This window comes from Stigmatopora nigra, chromosome 19, assembly GCF_051989575.1.
Source record: "Stigmatopora nigra isolate UIUO_SnigA chromosome 19, RoL_Snig_1.1, whole genome shotgun sequence".
Lineage (NCBI taxonomy): Eukaryota > Metazoa > Chordata > Actinopteri > Syngnathiformes > Syngnathidae > Stigmatopora > Stigmatopora nigra.
Window position 1 is genome coordinate 4,387,289 of NC_135526.1, and position 17,408 is coordinate 4,404,696.

Genomic DNA, 17,408 nt, shown 5'->3' on the forward strand with positions numbered 1-17,408 from the left:
GGACTTCTATCCAATGGTATGCCAAAAATATTGGTAACATTTCCACTGTATTAATTGAGAGGTATTATCTGACACTATTCCGTATTTTAAGGTTAAATTCTGTCATGAAAAATGCTCCCCCTTATTTTGATCCTGTCACAAATCAAAAAGTTACATCTGATTTCTTACATTGTTGATGCATCTTAAATTAAGATGACCAGTCTGAACATACTAGTAAATAAGAATCTATTTGACTTGATTTTGTTCATGCATATTTTATTCAAGAGTAAAAAAAAGAGAGAGATTTGTCCCATAGGGCATGCTTACAATGTATGCATCATTTAGGAAGTCAAATGCCAAAACATATCTTTAGTGATATATATTAAAAAAGTTGCAAGATAAAACCCATCATATTTGTTTGTCAAAATATGCATGTAGACCAAACAGGAACTAGAACAAGAGAAAGAAAAAAAATAACAATAAGCTTAAATTGTAACAGTAATATCACCAGTAAATAGTTTTTTTTGTTCAACTCAAGTGTGACAAGTGATTTCATGGTGTCCAATTAATTTACATCTGAAAACCATGCTATCATGCTTTGGCAGCGTGAACGTAGCTTTTCACTGAGATTATATTCATTCACACTACTAAACATGTTCTGTATATCAGTACAACAGAAAAGTTAACACAAGGCTTCACATATGTGAAGAGCACCCCTGCATACAATAACTAAATAAAATTTAAAAAAATGTAAAAGCAGTGGTAATAAATCATTTAAAAAAATAGATAAAACAAAAGCCTATTAAGCCTTTTTAAAACAAGACAAACGAAACAACAAATTGGATTTAATCATAAAATAATTCAAGTTCACTATTTGAAACACAACTACAAAACCACAAATATAATCTCACATTACAATTAGGAATTTCACTGCATGCATTGATGCGTTTTCGTACCAGCTGTGATCAAAATCACAGTTTTGTCCATTCTTGAGTCGTATACTATACCTTTTACTTTAGAACCATGGCGTAGAACTTAATCTTGAAAATAAATTAATAAATTAAAGATAAAAGTGAGATGAAATTTTCAAAATTTTAGGCTTTCTACTTAAGGATACTTAACCCAAACAAAACAAAAAAAAAGTTTCCTTTAATCACAGCGTGGACGTCCAAATGAAGTTTCATTGTCAGATTTGTCATGAAAATAAATGACACGTCTCATATAATTCAAGATATGACTGATTATACATGTACTTAATAAAGTTGTGTAGATTTTACACATTTAAAACTCAATGCAGGGGTGGGGCTAACACACACCTGAGTGAATCGCAGAGAGTGCTGCTGGGCAAGCAGGATAACATAAAAATAAAATAAAAAATCCCCAAATCTCTTCTGTTGTCAAGTCCTTCAAGCAACGCAAACACAATTGCTAAGGCTTCATCAGTAGAGGAGTGTGTTCCAGTTAATACTTTTTCTTCCAGAAAGTGAGGATGTGCGAGGTAATGCCATGCTTTGCCGACGTGTGGACAAATAATGGTGAGGCAAAAAACGTGTTTTTGCGGGCACCCTTGATATAAAATAAAATCTCCACCCTTTTCACATTCTCTAAACAGATACTGTAGATACAGAGAAGATTAAGTCTTCAATTCCCACTCTTTTTCTGCCCTCAAATCCTCTGGGTTAAAAGGAGATGACTGTTGGCAAGTCATGTGATGGCTTAATCTCTCACTGTAGGGATTTTTTTTTAGTGCTTGTCTTCAAAGTATCAATAAAGATAAATACTAAATCAAAGAATCCAAGACATTCAATTACTGGTGACTTCTTATTTATAATCCTATTTTTAGGAATGTCTACTTTTACATTTCTAACTTTTAATGATTAGTCTCCATTGTCATGGTAGAGCAATATGATACGTTATAACTCATCTGAGATATAATTGAATTTAGTCCATGTGATCAGATACCTTTTCTTGCCAAATAGCATTAAACACCCACACAGCACGTTTTATATAAAGTTAGATTGTCATCCATTCATTCTTTGCAGTTTGGTTGGTAAAAACCACACTCATAATAATGGGTGCATTTTATGTGAATAAGCTAATTTTAAAACATTAGATCTAAATTGTTCTGACACTGAAAACGAGATAAATATCTTCAAGCATTCCATCTGCAAGTGGCTTGATATAAAAACTAAAAAAAAAAGAGAAATAAATCATTTGCATGTGATAGATAATGAAATGTTTCCTTTGGTCGGTTGTCAACACAACGTCCGACTTAGTTCAGTTTGTTATTGAGCAGATGTTGGTAATAATAGGCAGACAACTTTAAAGCACGCTGCAATCCCCCCCATCTTCCCCTACTTTTCATATTCTGTCACCAAATAAACGAGCTTTTTTTTTGCTCATTACACCTCCTTTGCAGCATATCACCTTCCGTCTGTCTGTGGGCCCGTTTGTGTTTCTTTGAGGCCTGAATTTCGATTTGGCAATGTCTCACTGCACTGGGGAAATTGTGCAAGGTTGCAACCCCCACATTATCTCCACCACAACCACCAACCAACCAAGGCTCACTAGATGTTGCTGTTGTCATCCGTGCCGTTCGCCTCGGACATATTCATCTTTCCCATGGAATGACCCACGTGGTTGACGCCATCCCTGCGAGGGGGCATACGTTCGTTGATGCGGTCCAGCCCTTTGGCTTCTTCAAAACTGGTGATCTTGTGCTGAGGGGAAAAGCCACGGATGGCTGGAGGACAAGAGGAACATGACAAAAGAGATCAGAATTATGTTCCTGTATTCTGTTACCCATTTTTTTAAAGGCAGCTTCTTGCCTTTTGAGTAACACAAAAGTCATTAAATAAAAGAGTTGACCATTTTATCGGAGTTTAGAGGTAGGCTGAGTAACTGTACTTTGACACGTGTGCTGTAGAGAGTAGACTCACTGATTTCCCGATAGTATTAAATAAATGTATTCACATTTACACATTTAGTAAAAAAAGTGTAAATCCAGCAGTCAACAGTCGCAACAGATACTACACTCTGTTTTATGCACAGTTAAATGAAACCCAGGAGAAGATCCCTGGCAACATGCATTGTTAAAGAAAACCTTAGCTACACATTTTAATTGGGAAAGCTGCTTCATTTGAATAGATTTTGGAGTTGTAGCATTCAGTGTACAGCATACTAAAATAATAAGTCTTTGTTCAGAATTGTTTCTGATTAGTTATTCATATTCTATTTTAGGAAATATATATACTGTTCAAAAGAAAATAGGATACATTATTTATCTTTGCATTTTTGCAAATATTCTCAATATCTGATATTGTCAATCAAGTTGCCAGGGAAACAATATTGCCTATTGCCGGACAACAAACACATTTTTAAAGCAAGATTTGTTCCAAAATGTTATCTTCAAGTATGTTGCCTAATTTGCTGGAAAGCAATGTTTTAATCAATGTGTGTGAAATGCAGCTCGTGTCAGTGAGAGGTGGACCAGGAAGATGGAGGGAGGAAATCTAATATATATTCTGAAAGGAGGTGGAAGGAAATCAGAGAGGGGGTTGGGGCTCGCACGGGTTTACCTTCTCTGTCCTCATCACTGGTCTCGATGGCTTCAATGGCTTCAATGGTTGCTGGGGGGAGGAGGAGGAGGAGGGGAGCAGGTTACTCCGGATAAAGCCATGCAAGTGTCTAAAAAAGGCAGCCCCGCTTGAAAAGGCAGCTATAAAATGTTAGGTCGGATGCAGTTCACATGTTCAGTAGCAATGGAGCCAAACTTGGTGGGACGCCATGCATTGATATGGATTGAAAAGAATCGATGTCCAGTACGGGTAGAATAATCCAAATGTAGAGAGTAGCAAACAAAACCAGCGTGGTAGAGGAATACATTAATATGAAGGATAATGTCCGAAAGAATTACTATACATAAGGAAATATGTCTAAGAAGAGATTTTAGATCCATTTAAAGGCTAACGTTGCATTGGATCCGAATAGCTGAGGGAAAAGTGCGGTAGAGAGTCGTCTCTCAGCCCCTGTACTTACCACTCTGCAGCGTCTGTTTTCCCCCAGAGAGAACCCCGCTCGGCAGCATGCCGGTGGGCGTTAGGCCCTTGAGCGTCAACACATTTTCGCTCTCCTCTCTGCAGGTATAACCGATCAGACGGATCAGATAACACAGAATGCTTTAGCACAGGTTAAAATAATTCCCCTCTTAACACACTAGACTCACTGGCCTCTTTAGAGTTCAAACTAATCAAAACTTCTTTCATAGCATCAATCAAAATGACGCATTGTCCGCGTCAACACAATATATCATACACAATATCTTGTTTGTGTACAGAACGTGACAGCTACAAATATTCCTATTTGGGAATGATGATTACAAAGCATCAAAGTAGAGTTTTAGACCATAATTACCTGAGGACTGAGAACATTTTGGCCATTTTCCCAATAGCACGGATCTTGTTTCGGATCACCTCCTTGCGTGCCGCAGCCGCGTTTGCTGTACAGAAATACATTCATGAGTCTATTTGAATATTTGAATTGTTGTTATTGTTATTTGACACTCTAAACACACTGCACTGACTGAGTATATAGTATTTTGATACTTAGAAAAAGACTAATAGGAGTCAAAACTTGCCCAAATAAAAATGTATAGACCAATCGACGGTGCAAAATATGATATAGAAACCACAGACTTTTGAGCAAATGAAATTTCAAGAAAACCATCAATAATTAGTAAGCTCAGTTCCAAATGGTGACATGAAAGGTACTAGAAAATGTCATTGCATCACTGTCCTTTGCAAAACACAACACTAACACTTACCATCAAAGATCTCATCTTCATCATTCATTAATTCGTCATCAGAGCATATACTCAAAATGTTCACCAACATCTCTGTGACTGGGGGAAAACAAAACAAAGAGGTTGGGTAATCCGACAAGGGTCCATGGAGGTGGATATCATTACATAAGCATAAGTAAAAACAATAAGACAGAAGCACCAAAGAACACTTCATACCTTTCTCCCCAACAAAAGGCAGTGACCAAGTAAAGACGTCCATGAAATTGGGCAGCCAGTAGGGATGAGGAGAGTAGTTAAACTGTCGAATGTTCATGACGTTATTTTCATATTTGAGTACAGCAGCTAGGAGAAAAGCAGTATATTATTTAAGTAGCTAAAACATAATATGATATTTGAAAAATGATATTACGATTTAAAAAAAATCATGATGATTTGCTGGTGTTTTATAAGACTGATAAGCACATTTCTGACCATTCTCCTCATATAAAAACACTTAAAAAGGTATGTAATACACTAAACTTTAAAACTATCTTCTACCCATGTGAGCAGAGAATGAGTCAACCAGTAGATGGCACAACTGAGGCCTGGCATGGCTGACACTGATACTTGAAGAGGCATAATGCCACATAGAGATAGTCAGTCTGCCTACAGTACCTCCTACGCTCTCCATATCCCACAGCCAATGGCAAGCAAGACACAAGATCTGAGAGCACCAACACACGGGGGGGCTTTCTGATGTATTCCTATGTCTTGTTATGACCTGTTATATATTTCTGCATATGCTCAAAGGCCACAATAATCGGCACAGCAACGGGCAAGTGAGTTCCAGTACAAATGAGAAAGCATTATGGACACAAAAAGAATGACCACAGATGGAGCCACAAATAGAAATGCAGAAGCTGTCACAAACAGATCTACTCACCTTTGTTGTTGTAAACATCCAAGTAGTTTGGAGCAGAAAAGATTGTGATAAGGGAGGGAAATCCAGTAGTTTGACTTTTACGATACATCCGGTAACTAGCAGTTGAGAATACAAATCACACTATAATTAATTTCTTGTTCAAATGCACAGTATTGGTTTTTTAAATGTGCATTTCCAATGTATAACTGTGAGAACTTACCCTGCATCTTGTGCCTCATGCGCTCGGATAATTGATAATAAGTTATTGCTCTGTAAGAACTCACACACTGCTGGATAACTGCGGAGAGAAGAAAAATGATAAAACAACAAATGTCATTCTGTTCTTTTTAGTATAGTACTTCAATCTGTTTACTTTATTTGCAATCTCCATATATGTACGATGAACATACATTTTTCAAAGTCATTGGTTTGAATTCATTTTTGAAGTGATATATAATTACATTTTTAGATTTTTCACATACTTTTCAAATGTGATTAATATTCGACTCAAATATGTTGGCCCCAATATTGATCCCTAAAGAACACCACACATTAGGTTACCTTGTGGTGTAATTAAAATATTTTGTTATCTTCTTATCAGGTAAAAAAAAAACCATTATATTATTATATTATATGAAGTTCTTTCGTGCATAAAATACCTTATTTATATCTATATCTTTCCAACTTGAATAAAGGTGTAATTTGTTGTTTTCTGATGCTCACTATTTATTAGTCAGTAAAAAAAAACACACACACACAAATAATTCTTCTCGCCTTTGTGAAATGATGTGTCAGTTAGCCCGCGAATGAGAGAGATGGCTCAAGTGAGAAATCTGAAAAGTGCAAATGGGCGAGAGTGAAAGCGATTTCTGTGTTCTTGACACCCTCATAAAATTGATCTGTTAGGCCATTGCTTGTTGCCTTCATTTATCTCCTAACACAAAATGCAAGGATCTAACCTCCAACCTCTTTAGAAAGGATTCAATTTAACATTTTCATAGAGAAATCAGCACAATATTTTAATGACAGTTTTTGTAATTTACAGTGTTTGCAGAGTCTGCACGAGTTTATTAACCTGATTTGAACCAGATTGGAAACGTCACGTCAAAATTCTACCTAACACTGACTACATTTCTTATACATTTACAAATAAATGATGGCAGCGTTTGAATTTTCCAAAAAATAGAAAACAAAATAGAAACGGAAAATATTCTCAAATGAATGTACTGTGTGGTGCAAAATGTAACAGAAATGGCTAAATGAGACACAAGAAACATTTACAATTACAGAGTCCAGTCTGTGTTATGGATATTTGAAATTGATTTTATGTGGATTGATTTTTGGAAGTTATATAATACTGCAAGTGGTGATTGTCTCACTGTCATGTTCATGTGCATCCAGCATATCAACTTGACTGGCTAAAGATCAATATTGTATAATTATATAACGTGTAGTATTATAATGGATTGAGCGTTCATGTAGCTCTCCCCCACTCATTAATGGCTTCTTGTCATTTTAAAGAAAATAACTATGATGCATTGGCCATCGAGCACAGAAGAAGGTTCTACTTTAGTCTTAATGGTGGCAAAAGAGGAAAAGTAATAAAAGGTCACTTGCAGAAAAATAGCTAAATTCAAACCTCTGAAATATGCAACACAGAGTAATCTTTACTGCAAATAATATGTTTACAGTAGTGAAACAAAGCTTTCAGGAAAAAAAAACGAGGCAAACGTTTAAAAAGTTACAATCATAGGAGGTCAATTTATGACGTTGGGCAATGTTTCATATGAGTTTATTGACAAGAATAATGTTATTTGTTTGGAAGGTCATTTTATGCTGCACAAGTGATGTGCAAAAAAATAGTTTTTTTTCTAATAATTATCTCATATGGCTTTTACGTTGGATAGCTTTGTTCAAATTGGTGACTGGAGTGGAATTTTTATGAAATATGTGATAAATTTTAGCTACCTCTGGAACAGAAATTACTACTGTAGGTAATGCTGAAACTATAATATTTTAAAAGTACCTTTCAAGTAATTTTTTTGTACATTGACACAACTGTAACCTTAATATCACCTTAATATCGAACTTCTCCATTTAGTTTTTGTAATGAATCCCAGTCTGCATTTTAAACAGTTTGTCATTATCACAAAATATAAAAAGCTGGCTCACTAATAATAGCTCCTCATGATAGAAATGGTCAATAGAAACTTTGCACAGATGGATAAACAATTTCTGGTCCATGGAAATGATACACCGGAGTCCAGTAATTAGCCATATGGAGTACTTTAGAGTGGATTATCATCTGAGGGACAGAAGTGAACTCTGACTGAACCCTTCTATCTGATGACGGTGTAGTGTAGAGCTCACCTGTAAAAATAGGAACAGCCTCGCACTGTGTTGTGGCTGAAGTATTCCTGGGTTTTCTCATTGCCAAAGTCCTCCAAAGGATCCGACCACAGTAGGTCACACATGGGCCCAAATGCTGGCGGCTCCTTGAACCGATCCAACTTAAAACGGCAAAGCAGACAGACACACTTGATTCATAAGAAACAATCAAACCACAGTAATGAATCCCCAACCCCGATGTAAAAGTCTTACCTTTTTAATATCGTCTAAGGTGTGTATTTCAGGCGAGAGTCCACCGTGAACACACAGAAACTGCTGGTTCATGAGCGCAGCCAGAGGAAGGCAGTCAAACGCGTCCATGCATGAGTCATACACCTGCTCCGAATATTTGATTTTACCTGCCAAATGAGGAAAAAATATGAGTTGTGTCTATAAAATGAAAGGAAGAAGCAAATGGAATGCTGGGATGAGATGAAAAAACATTTTACTGTTATTGTACTGTAATGAGAGACAAAATTAGTTCCTTTAGGAAACAGCTTGACCAAAAAAGAACTTTTACAATGTACATACATATATATACATGGTTAGACAGACCAGAACCGCCTGCCAGATTATTATGGGAAATTTCTCCTGGTCACTATAGTCCATTTCTGAACTTTTGTTAGAAATATGCAACATTTCCCCCTTAGAAGAAGAGTAAATAGCTCTTTTTTTTGGACATGCAAAAAGATGTTCTAGAATCTAGATGATCTACTTAAGAACGTGTATTTGGAAAAGTTCGACTGCTGGATTTGCATAACCAATATAACAAAAGTGACCTGGATAATAAGCATAAAAGAGTGAAAAATAAATAAACAACTCAAATAAGTGTATGATGAACACTAATGGGTACTCACATTCTTGTTTGAAGGTGAAATATTCTGTTAAATGTCTACATTCATGATTTCCACGCAGTAAAAATAGTGTCTTTGGATAGAGGATTTTCAGCGACCAAAGATATAAAACACACTGTGGAGGAAAACATGAAATTATTCACTGACAAACAGCATTTATACAGATTTTCTCACTTTTCTCAATGTGATTTTGTGATGGTTTTACCTCAATACTGAAGTAACCACGGTCGACATAGTCCCCAAGGAACAGGTAGCGGGTTGTGGCTGGTGATCCTCCCACTTCAAAAAGTTTCATCAGGTCGAAAAACTGACCATGGATGTCTCCACACACTGGAAAAAAATGCCACAAAAATACAAATGTCATTTCTATTATGTTTTTCAAATGAAGCTGCTTAATCACCATTTGCAAATCCGCATTTTTGACAATTCAACTTGATTTCACATCCCTCCATACTTCATATTTTCCATTTTATATTTAAGCGCATTTGTATATCAGAATGACAAAAAAAGTGTCTTCCTCCTAAGCGGGCAAAAGAAAAAATGGTATACTACATTCTTCAGCGTTGCAAGAAGATGTGTTTACAGTATTTTGGCTAAAAAGACTGTTTTTCCAACAATGAGAAGTTACACCGACGCTTTTAGTGGTAGAGATGCCTGCTTGTTTTTGTCCCTAGAACATTGTGCGACTCCGCATGGCAAACCGACATCTCATTTCCTTGCGGCCTTCAATTTTTCATAATCACCCCATCCCTCTCTCTCTCTTTCTCTCTCCTACTCACCCCATCTCCTCTCTCTTTTCCTGTCTCCCCTATCAGCTTCACAGTGGCCTTCGCCCACACAAAGCTTAAAGCGATGTGCGTGGGAGACTGCTTGGTTGACTAAAGAACTCAAACACACACATGACCCCATAGACACACAAAAAATCCGTACACAAAAATCCACTGCATATCCACGCAAGTTTTTAAAATGTGCATGCAAAAATGTCTCGTCATGATCTGATATTAAGAGACAAAAAGGGTCATTTTCAATTTTGGAAAAATTAATGGTGTTTGCTATATTTTTTTGATGTTTGCAAATATTGATAAACTGTGCAGATAACAATGAGATCGAAAAGCTGAGAGGAGTCAAATATATGGCTCGTGGGCCGAAAGCGGACTGCTAGGTGGTACAATCTTTCTAGCTCATTGCAACTGTACATTCTTAATGACATTCAAACCGGAAATTTGTGAGTTGGATGTGTGCACTACTTCAGTTTACTCAGTTTCGTGTCTGCTCTCTGATTTGTACATTCGCCCCCTCCCATTAAAAATGCATTGGAAATCTAAGGCTGTCAGTGGCAGCAACTGAGTCAACTTATATGGCCCCAAACTAAATCTCATCCGGCCCACATGAGATGATAGATCTATTGTGATTGTACTGAAATTAAAATGCAGTTGTTAAGAAATTAGTATAGTGTTCATCTCATAAGCGCTTCATAAACTTCGACTCAATTATATTCGCAGTTCCGACACATTAAAATGATTGCTACCATTTCTTTCTAACATTTTTTTTTCGTCTTAATTGACAGTCAGTGGCTAAAAATATTGGTCATATTGAACATTTCTCATCCAAACAAACTATTTTAACCCTCAATGACTGTTCATTCTGAATAAGAATGCCTTTCTAGCATGTTATTCACAAAATATTTCCTATACTGTGCACATTGGGACCATGTACATAGTATGTATAATACTCTATATTGACCATTTTCCATTAATGCTCATATTGGGGGTGTTTTCGCACATGTAGTGTTCAACTGTGTTGTTTCTTAAAGTCCAAATTACCTGTGACAGGTGCCTCAATGTCCAGTATGGTTTTCTCTTGACGTAAGATTGCTGCTCCTTCATTGATGATTCGCAATGCAACGGTTTCTTCCACGCGACCTTCCTTTGTAAGGTGCGCCTTAAGGAGATCCACACGAGGTTTCCCTTCACAGTCGAACACTTCCTTCAAGGTAAGACGGTGGCTTAAGGGGAAGGGGACCGCTGAGGACAAACACAAGACATTTTTTAAAACACTAAAAGAAAAAAAATGAGACTTATTCCAAAGGACCAATACACATAACCCCGAGAAAAACCTCATGTACATTTAGCCTAAGGCAAAACAAAGCAGCACGCATTTATCATACAGAGTCCGTGCAAGCAACTCTAAAAATACGACTAATTCACTATGCACAAGGACAATAAATCAATTTGCAGACTCAACCAGTAAATTATTCAAAACTACAGCTGACACAATAATTCTTCTAGAATTTATATAAGTAAAGAGTTGCTTTTCCAAAGTGACAGAAATGAAAATTGACTGTAAAAAAATAACAACACATTGAATTAAAGGCAGAATACTGGTATGTGTGGTTGTCAGAATTATATATATATACCAAGAAAATTAAATTAGAGTATCATTCAAAACATCTCTCAATGCAAAATGAGCATTACCAAAATAATAATAGTGTTTACACAAAAAACACATGAAGAAAAGGTTGCCGGGCTGAGAAAAAATGTCCCCATCCTTGAATTGCAAAAAAAGATATGGCCATTAAAATGCAGTCACTTAGCTTACAAACTGGCTGTGAATCTGTAAAAGACATCATTATTTTGGTGTCAGGAAAGGTTATTTATTAGATGTGTATCTTATCCCTGTGTGCTGTGACACAAGTACTCACGCACCACACATTGACGTTCATCTATAGATCATCAGCCTTAACGATGAGATACTTTCCGAAAACAAGGCAGCTGTAAATAATATAGATTTAATGAAAAATAAAATAAATGATTGTGAAGAAGTAAGTAACTCTGCTGACAACACATGCATTCACACACACACCAGTGCACAAGTCAACGTTAACGCCGCCAGATTTTAGCCCCGCATAGCAAGATTTTGCGGGGCCCAAGTGAAGGGAAGAAAAAGAAATGTGTCTCCGGGCTTAAAGTGAAAATGATCAACATACTCCTTAATAATGAATGCTTGGCTAGAGAACTCTCAAAGTCGCTGCTCGCGGGATAATGAGGCAAGCGCCAGCAAGTGTTTTTAATTGGAGAAGGTGGAAGAGAGGGGAAAAAAAAAATCACACTGTGTGTGCTGTGTGCATCTGTGATGGCAACGGGTACTTTGACAAAATTGCGCCACATATTCTGCATTGTCAATGCACACGTGGAAAAGTGTTGGATGTTTGACTTAAGTTGACGTCGTCATTAAAAGCCCACCACAGAGGGTACTTTATTGAATTCCATCGATTGGATTTCACTGATCCAGAAGCATTTGTTCGCGACTTATTTCTTCCTCTGACCCACTTTTAGATTGGTATTCCGACTCGTCACACGATAAAGACAATGTGTCTCGACGACTGTTCTCCATTGAGTCATACGCCACCTGCCAGAGTCATACCTTCTGGTCATTTATTTCCACTATGCAGAGCTAAACCGTTACATAAATTATGTCTATAACACAATTTCAATAGTTATAGATCTGTGCGGGTCTTGGTAATCGACTTGTGAATACTTTTTGACAAGATTCTATCATGTATTACAATGTGAAAATTCCAAATAGTGAGATTGAGTAACAGTTCAGTCTTGATTGATGTATATACATAGACTAAATACATCAAACTCATTAGGCAAAGCATTTGCCATTTGTGACAAAATGTCAAATTTGTATACATAAGCAGAATCTTCTATCTTTATGTAACGCTGCATAGAAAAATGAGCCTGATACAAATGGTGTTCAACAGGCACTCACGACCTGATGTACAGTAGCGAGATGAAAGAAGCTGACTCTGGCTTGGTGCCCAAGCAGGAGAGTCAAAGTATGAAATGCTGTATGTTGCCGGGCAACAGCAGCAGCAGCAGCTGACTATTGGAGTCAAGCCAGTGCCAACGCAAAAAAAACCTACATTTGGCGTTCCTTTAAACGCTGCTGGATAAAGAAAATCATCTATTTGAGGCCTGATGGAGGACTTTTACCAGACCCTGCTATTACATTTTTAAGTGACAACTTTTCCAAATAAAAACACACAAAAAAGCCATGTTGACTTGTCAGAAAATGCCTAAGCTTGGCTAGGTCTAGAAAGACGGTATGCATTTTTAACAGATGCATTTAAAACTTAATATCAGCATCACGTAAAATGTGTGAGAGGAATGTTCATTCGATCATTCATTCATTCATCTTCCATACCACCCATCCTGGAAAGGGTCTTGTGGCGTAAGGCAGACTACACCCTAGACTGGTTGCCAGGCAGTCATAGGGCCACCAGCGGGAATTGAGCCTGCACCCGCCTGCAACAAATTCAGGCGAGTGAACCTCGAAACCACGAGGGGGCAGCTGAGAGGAATGTGTATAGTAATGCACTATCATGAACTTTGACCGCTGACCGCCATAAATATGTATGAATGTGGCACTAGATTGTCTCAACCTTAAAAAGAAACATCCGTAGCAACATAGCCTCCATATTTGTGGAATTTGTTAAAAGGAAGAAAATGTGGAAAGAGTACTTCATTCAGTTGAAGCAAAGTACTGTCATATTGTTGCCCTACTTTGATTTAAACACCTTTTTTTACACACAGTAGGTTACTAGGACCTTCTGGAGTAACTGCCCTAAATAAGCCCATTCCCTGCAAAAAAAAGAAAATGGTGAATAAAATAAGATAAGGAAAAGAAGAAAAATTAAACAAACAAATTAGCAGTTTCTTGTTTTCACATTACAAAATAACCGTGTAGCAGGGTTGACATTCTAACACATTACAGTACAATATGATGTGTAAGAATGTCCCTTCACAAAGCAAAGTGTACAACCAACAGATAATGTGCTCTGATTCTGTTCATTCTGTCACATCAGAATGTGGAATAGAAATAAAAAAAAATGCTATACACTTATAGTAGTTTGACTTGCGGGGATAAAAATAACTCGCTTGTCTTCAGTAGTTAGCTTCTCGGGCCACATGCAATGACAATCTCCACTAATCAAAATCATCTGCTTTTATCACCTAAGTGACACAATGGTGCTTTTCGTATCGCTCTTTAAATTTTTGTGGACTACTTTTTTTTAATGTGGCTGGGAGGAAAGATTGAAAGGATATATTGCATTACGTCTAAGTGAAAATCTTTAGTTTTGTTAGATTGGGTTGGCTGAAAAAATATATTGAACTGGTATCAAATCGATTTTAGCTGTGCTTTGCTGTAGAAAGAATGAGACATATCTACTTTTTTTTTTAAAAAGCGAGATAAAAAATATAAATATATCTCATTGCAGCATTGTACAGTTGTACATTACTGTGGATTTTAAAAATACTATAAGCACTTATGAATGAATGCCACAAAAATAAACATTGTTACATTTGTAAAGGCACTATTCTTGGCAGACATTTTCTACTGGAGCCCATTAAAGGCTCAGCAGACTCAATAGACTACAAGTTGTATGCTATAGAGGATGTAATGAGACATGCTTCTGCAAAATATCAAATTGAAGAGATTTTACAAAGATAAATCATGATCTCAGAGAATAAAAGTATCAATGCGTCAGCAGCTTTGTGACGAGTTAAATTGTTGGGTTTTCGCGACAAAGCACATTCTATCCATATCCAGAATCAATGTAAAACATACTTTAGGGCGAAATAAAAATCAGTTTTCACAAAGACTAGCTCATAGTTTTATATAGTTATGATATCTGCCATAGCGAAATACAACCGCCATAACAAATATCAACCACAATCCATTCATTGATCCATGTTGACTCCATTGAAAAATAATTTTCTCATATGAAACGATGTGCCATTGTTTCTTTGAATTCTAAATGACTTCATGTTTGGATCATTTGACTAAAGTCTTATTTTTTCGAATCACATTACTTTGTATTTTAACAGATAATCTCAGATTTTGTAAATGAGGTGGGCTAACACAAAACTTTAGTATTGTTCAGTTGTTGTTGTTATTTATTTGCTTAAAAATTGTCTAGGGTGTAGTCTGACATTCACCCTAAGTCACCTGAGACTGGTTCCAGTAACCCTTACGGGTAAGCGTGGTACACAAGATGAATGAAGTTCATTAATAATGTTCAAATTATGCCAGCTTTAAAGTGTCTCCCAATAATACACCATGCATAGGTACTTTAAAAAAAAAATCAAATCTGCTCATTTTGATGAACACTTTGGCATACTACTGGATGTTGGTCATGATGAAATAGCCAAGAATCTTTTTAACAAGGCAATTGATGTCAAACCACTGGCTTTTGGTTATACAGCGTTGCAAGTTAAAGTTCAACTCAGTCTTCGTCCTAAACTGCCGCCTCAAGTGCCAAAGTTGCTGACGCTGACTGAGCTGCACAGCCATCGCTCTAATAATGTTATCTGATGAATACATTGGTTCACACTGAGCTGGTCCAAAGACAAAATGAGCCTAGGTTGAATGAGTTATGCCACAACTACAAGCCCCTCATCATCATCATCATCATCTATATGGGCCATACTTTGTATGCACACAGTGATGCCCCCAGCCAATCACCCACTCACGCTTCTTTGGGGGAGTCTTAGTGTGCAAGTAAGGTATGACACGGTTGAATGTTGATAGCTAATTCCATGGCCTTTTCTTATTATTCCTCCCTGTCAAAATCCTGCTGCATCACTGCCCCATCTTCAAGCACCCTCCCACCCCCTTTTCTAACCACAAGCTGAGAACAAATATAAAAAATACATGATTATGGTTTTAAAATGTATTCCCTCCATATCACCATTTCGCAGTCCTTCTCCTTGCAGCTCGGGTGGGACGCTTACAATGTCGGATTGTTTGTCAACATTACAAGAAAAAAAAGGAAAGCAGGCAACTTGACGGCCGCGATTGCCACGCACAGCCGATGCACGACGTGGAAAAAAAATAGAGGCCACGTTCACGCCACGGCAAAAGAAGCGAAAAGCCAAGATGTTATGTAATATCTGGAGGCAAAATAAAAGGCTTTAAGTGGTTTGACTCACATTTCACCACCCGATCGGTGGCGTTCAGGACGATGTCAGCGTTGGACATCTTCATGGGCAGTTTGGGGCTGTCTTCGAGTCTGGAAACGCTTTCCTCTCCCCCGAAGCCGCTAAAATACAAGATCAACTCTCAGCGCTGCTGCTCCGAATACAGTTGGTGCTGTGGCATCACTCAGATGATGAGGAAGCGTCTCCCCTCCCTTCCTCCTCGCCTCTCCTTCCTTTCTTCTCTTCTCTTTTCTTCTCTTCTCTTGTCTTCCCTTCTCTTGTCTTCCTTTCCTTTCTCTTCTCTTCCTCCTCCGTGGGTCAAAAGGCGAACCCCGGGTTGGACTTGATGCTGCTTCCCAGGATCGCGTGGATGCTGGATGCTGGAAGAAGCTGGATGCGGCGCTAAGCTGCTGCTGTTGCTGCTGCTGCTGTGGGGGAGGATGCACAGGAGAGCCAGGGCGGGAGCGACAGATCGAGTGAAAAAAAAGAAAGAGGGAGGTGGCTTTGAAGGGAACTCCCACGCATTTTTTTTCACTAGACAGCTAGCCTGATGCTTCCTTGCAATAGGGCTGCCCCCACGCTCTTTCACGCACGGGGCAAGGTTTTTCCACTTTTTTTGACGTTTTTTTTATCACGTGACTGGCTTGTATGTGTGCAGATATGAATTACTGTGATTGCAAAGTAAATTTTGTTTTTGTTTTTACATTCAAACATTTAAACTGACATGAACTGTTCCTGTTTCTTAGGCAATTGTTTGTTTTTCTGTAGAATGTCCAACATTTATTGAAATAGTATGTATCTATGAACTCGATTTAGAAGAAAAAATACACACACATCATCAACATAACTTTGGGTCTGCAAACTTAGGTGCATATTTTTGATGGCCAATGTGAATTTTGTTCTCACATTTTAAAAGCATGATTTTGTAAAGCCCACACTTACAATCTTATATATTTACATATATGTGTTCTTAAACATGAATATAAATGTTTATTAGTATCTGCTGTCCTTTATCAAATAAATCGGTAAAAACATTATATCTCAAACATATATATTGAAATATATTTTACCTACAAATGATGGCAACTCAACTGTTATATTCAGGAATTCAATAATGATTCTTAAGTGAAATGGTCAGTTTTATCATTGTGCCACTAGGTGACGCTGTCGCTCTTTTTGTCCAACTGTGCACACTTTGCTGGGATGCCATGAAATACTTTGCTCATTAGGGAATACTACAATATCATTCACAATAATAGTGCATTATTTAGTTCAGATATGTTGCTACCATCGAGTCATACTATTGGATTGGGCCTTCCTTTTGCCCAGTCTCATAAAGGGACATCTTCTATGAGGAGGCTGAGCATGTGATGAGCGAAAAGATGAGTAATATTTCTCTAGAAACTGAGTTGCTCATGAGACAGACGATGGCCCCTGCAGAGTGGAGCTCAGATATGTTTTACAAGAAGAAAAAAAACATGTTCCATGCTGCGGCTTAC

At 37.5% G+C, this 17,408-nt stretch overlaps 1 protein-coding gene across 2 annotated transcripts; it reads right to left on the minus strand.

The window, feature by feature from the left end:
* Positions 1–234: 234 nt before the first annotated feature.
* Positions 235–16,383, minus strand: LOC144212795 (protein phosphatase 3 catalytic subunit alpha-like). Of its 2 annotated transcripts, XM_077740928.1 has the most exons (14): positions 15,922–16,382; positions 10,747–10,947; positions 9,129–9,253; positions 8,927–9,038; positions 8,283–8,428; positions 8,052–8,191; positions 5,902–5,979; positions 5,703–5,797; positions 4,997–5,122; positions 4,802–4,879; positions 4,393–4,477; positions 4,018–4,115; positions 3,558–3,608; positions 235–2,722 (listed from the first exon to the last, which is right to left on the minus strand). In XM_077740928.1, the coding sequence occupies exons 1-14, from the start codon at positions 15,974–15,976 to the stop codon at positions 2,547–2,549; spliced, it is 1,566 nt and encodes a 521-aa protein (XP_077597054.1). In that variant the 5' UTR covers positions 15,977–16,382; the 3' UTR covers positions 235–2,546. The 2 variants fall into 2 exon arrangements, with proteins under 2 accessions (XP_077597054.1, XP_077597055.1); XM_077740929.1 differs by lacking the exon at positions 3,558–3,608 and having other exon boundaries at positions 15,922–16,383.
* Between the last annotated feature and the right edge of the window lie 1,025 nt (positions 16,384–17,408).

Excerpts from the sequence above, each read along its gene's own strand:
- LOC144212795 (XM_077740928.1), bottom strand. The coding sequence starts at position 15,976 with ATGAAGATGTCCAACGCTGACATCGTCCTGAACGCCACCGATCGGGTG. Across the intron at positions 4,478-4,801 it reads TGAAGATGAGATCTTTGATG|CAAACGCGGCTGCGGCACGC; the intron begins GTAAGTGTTAGT and ends ATTTCTGTACAG. Across the intron at positions 3,609-4,017 it reads AAAACAGACGCTGCAGAGTG|CAACCATTGAAGCCATTGAA; the intron begins GTAAGTACAGGG and ends TCCTCCCCCCAG.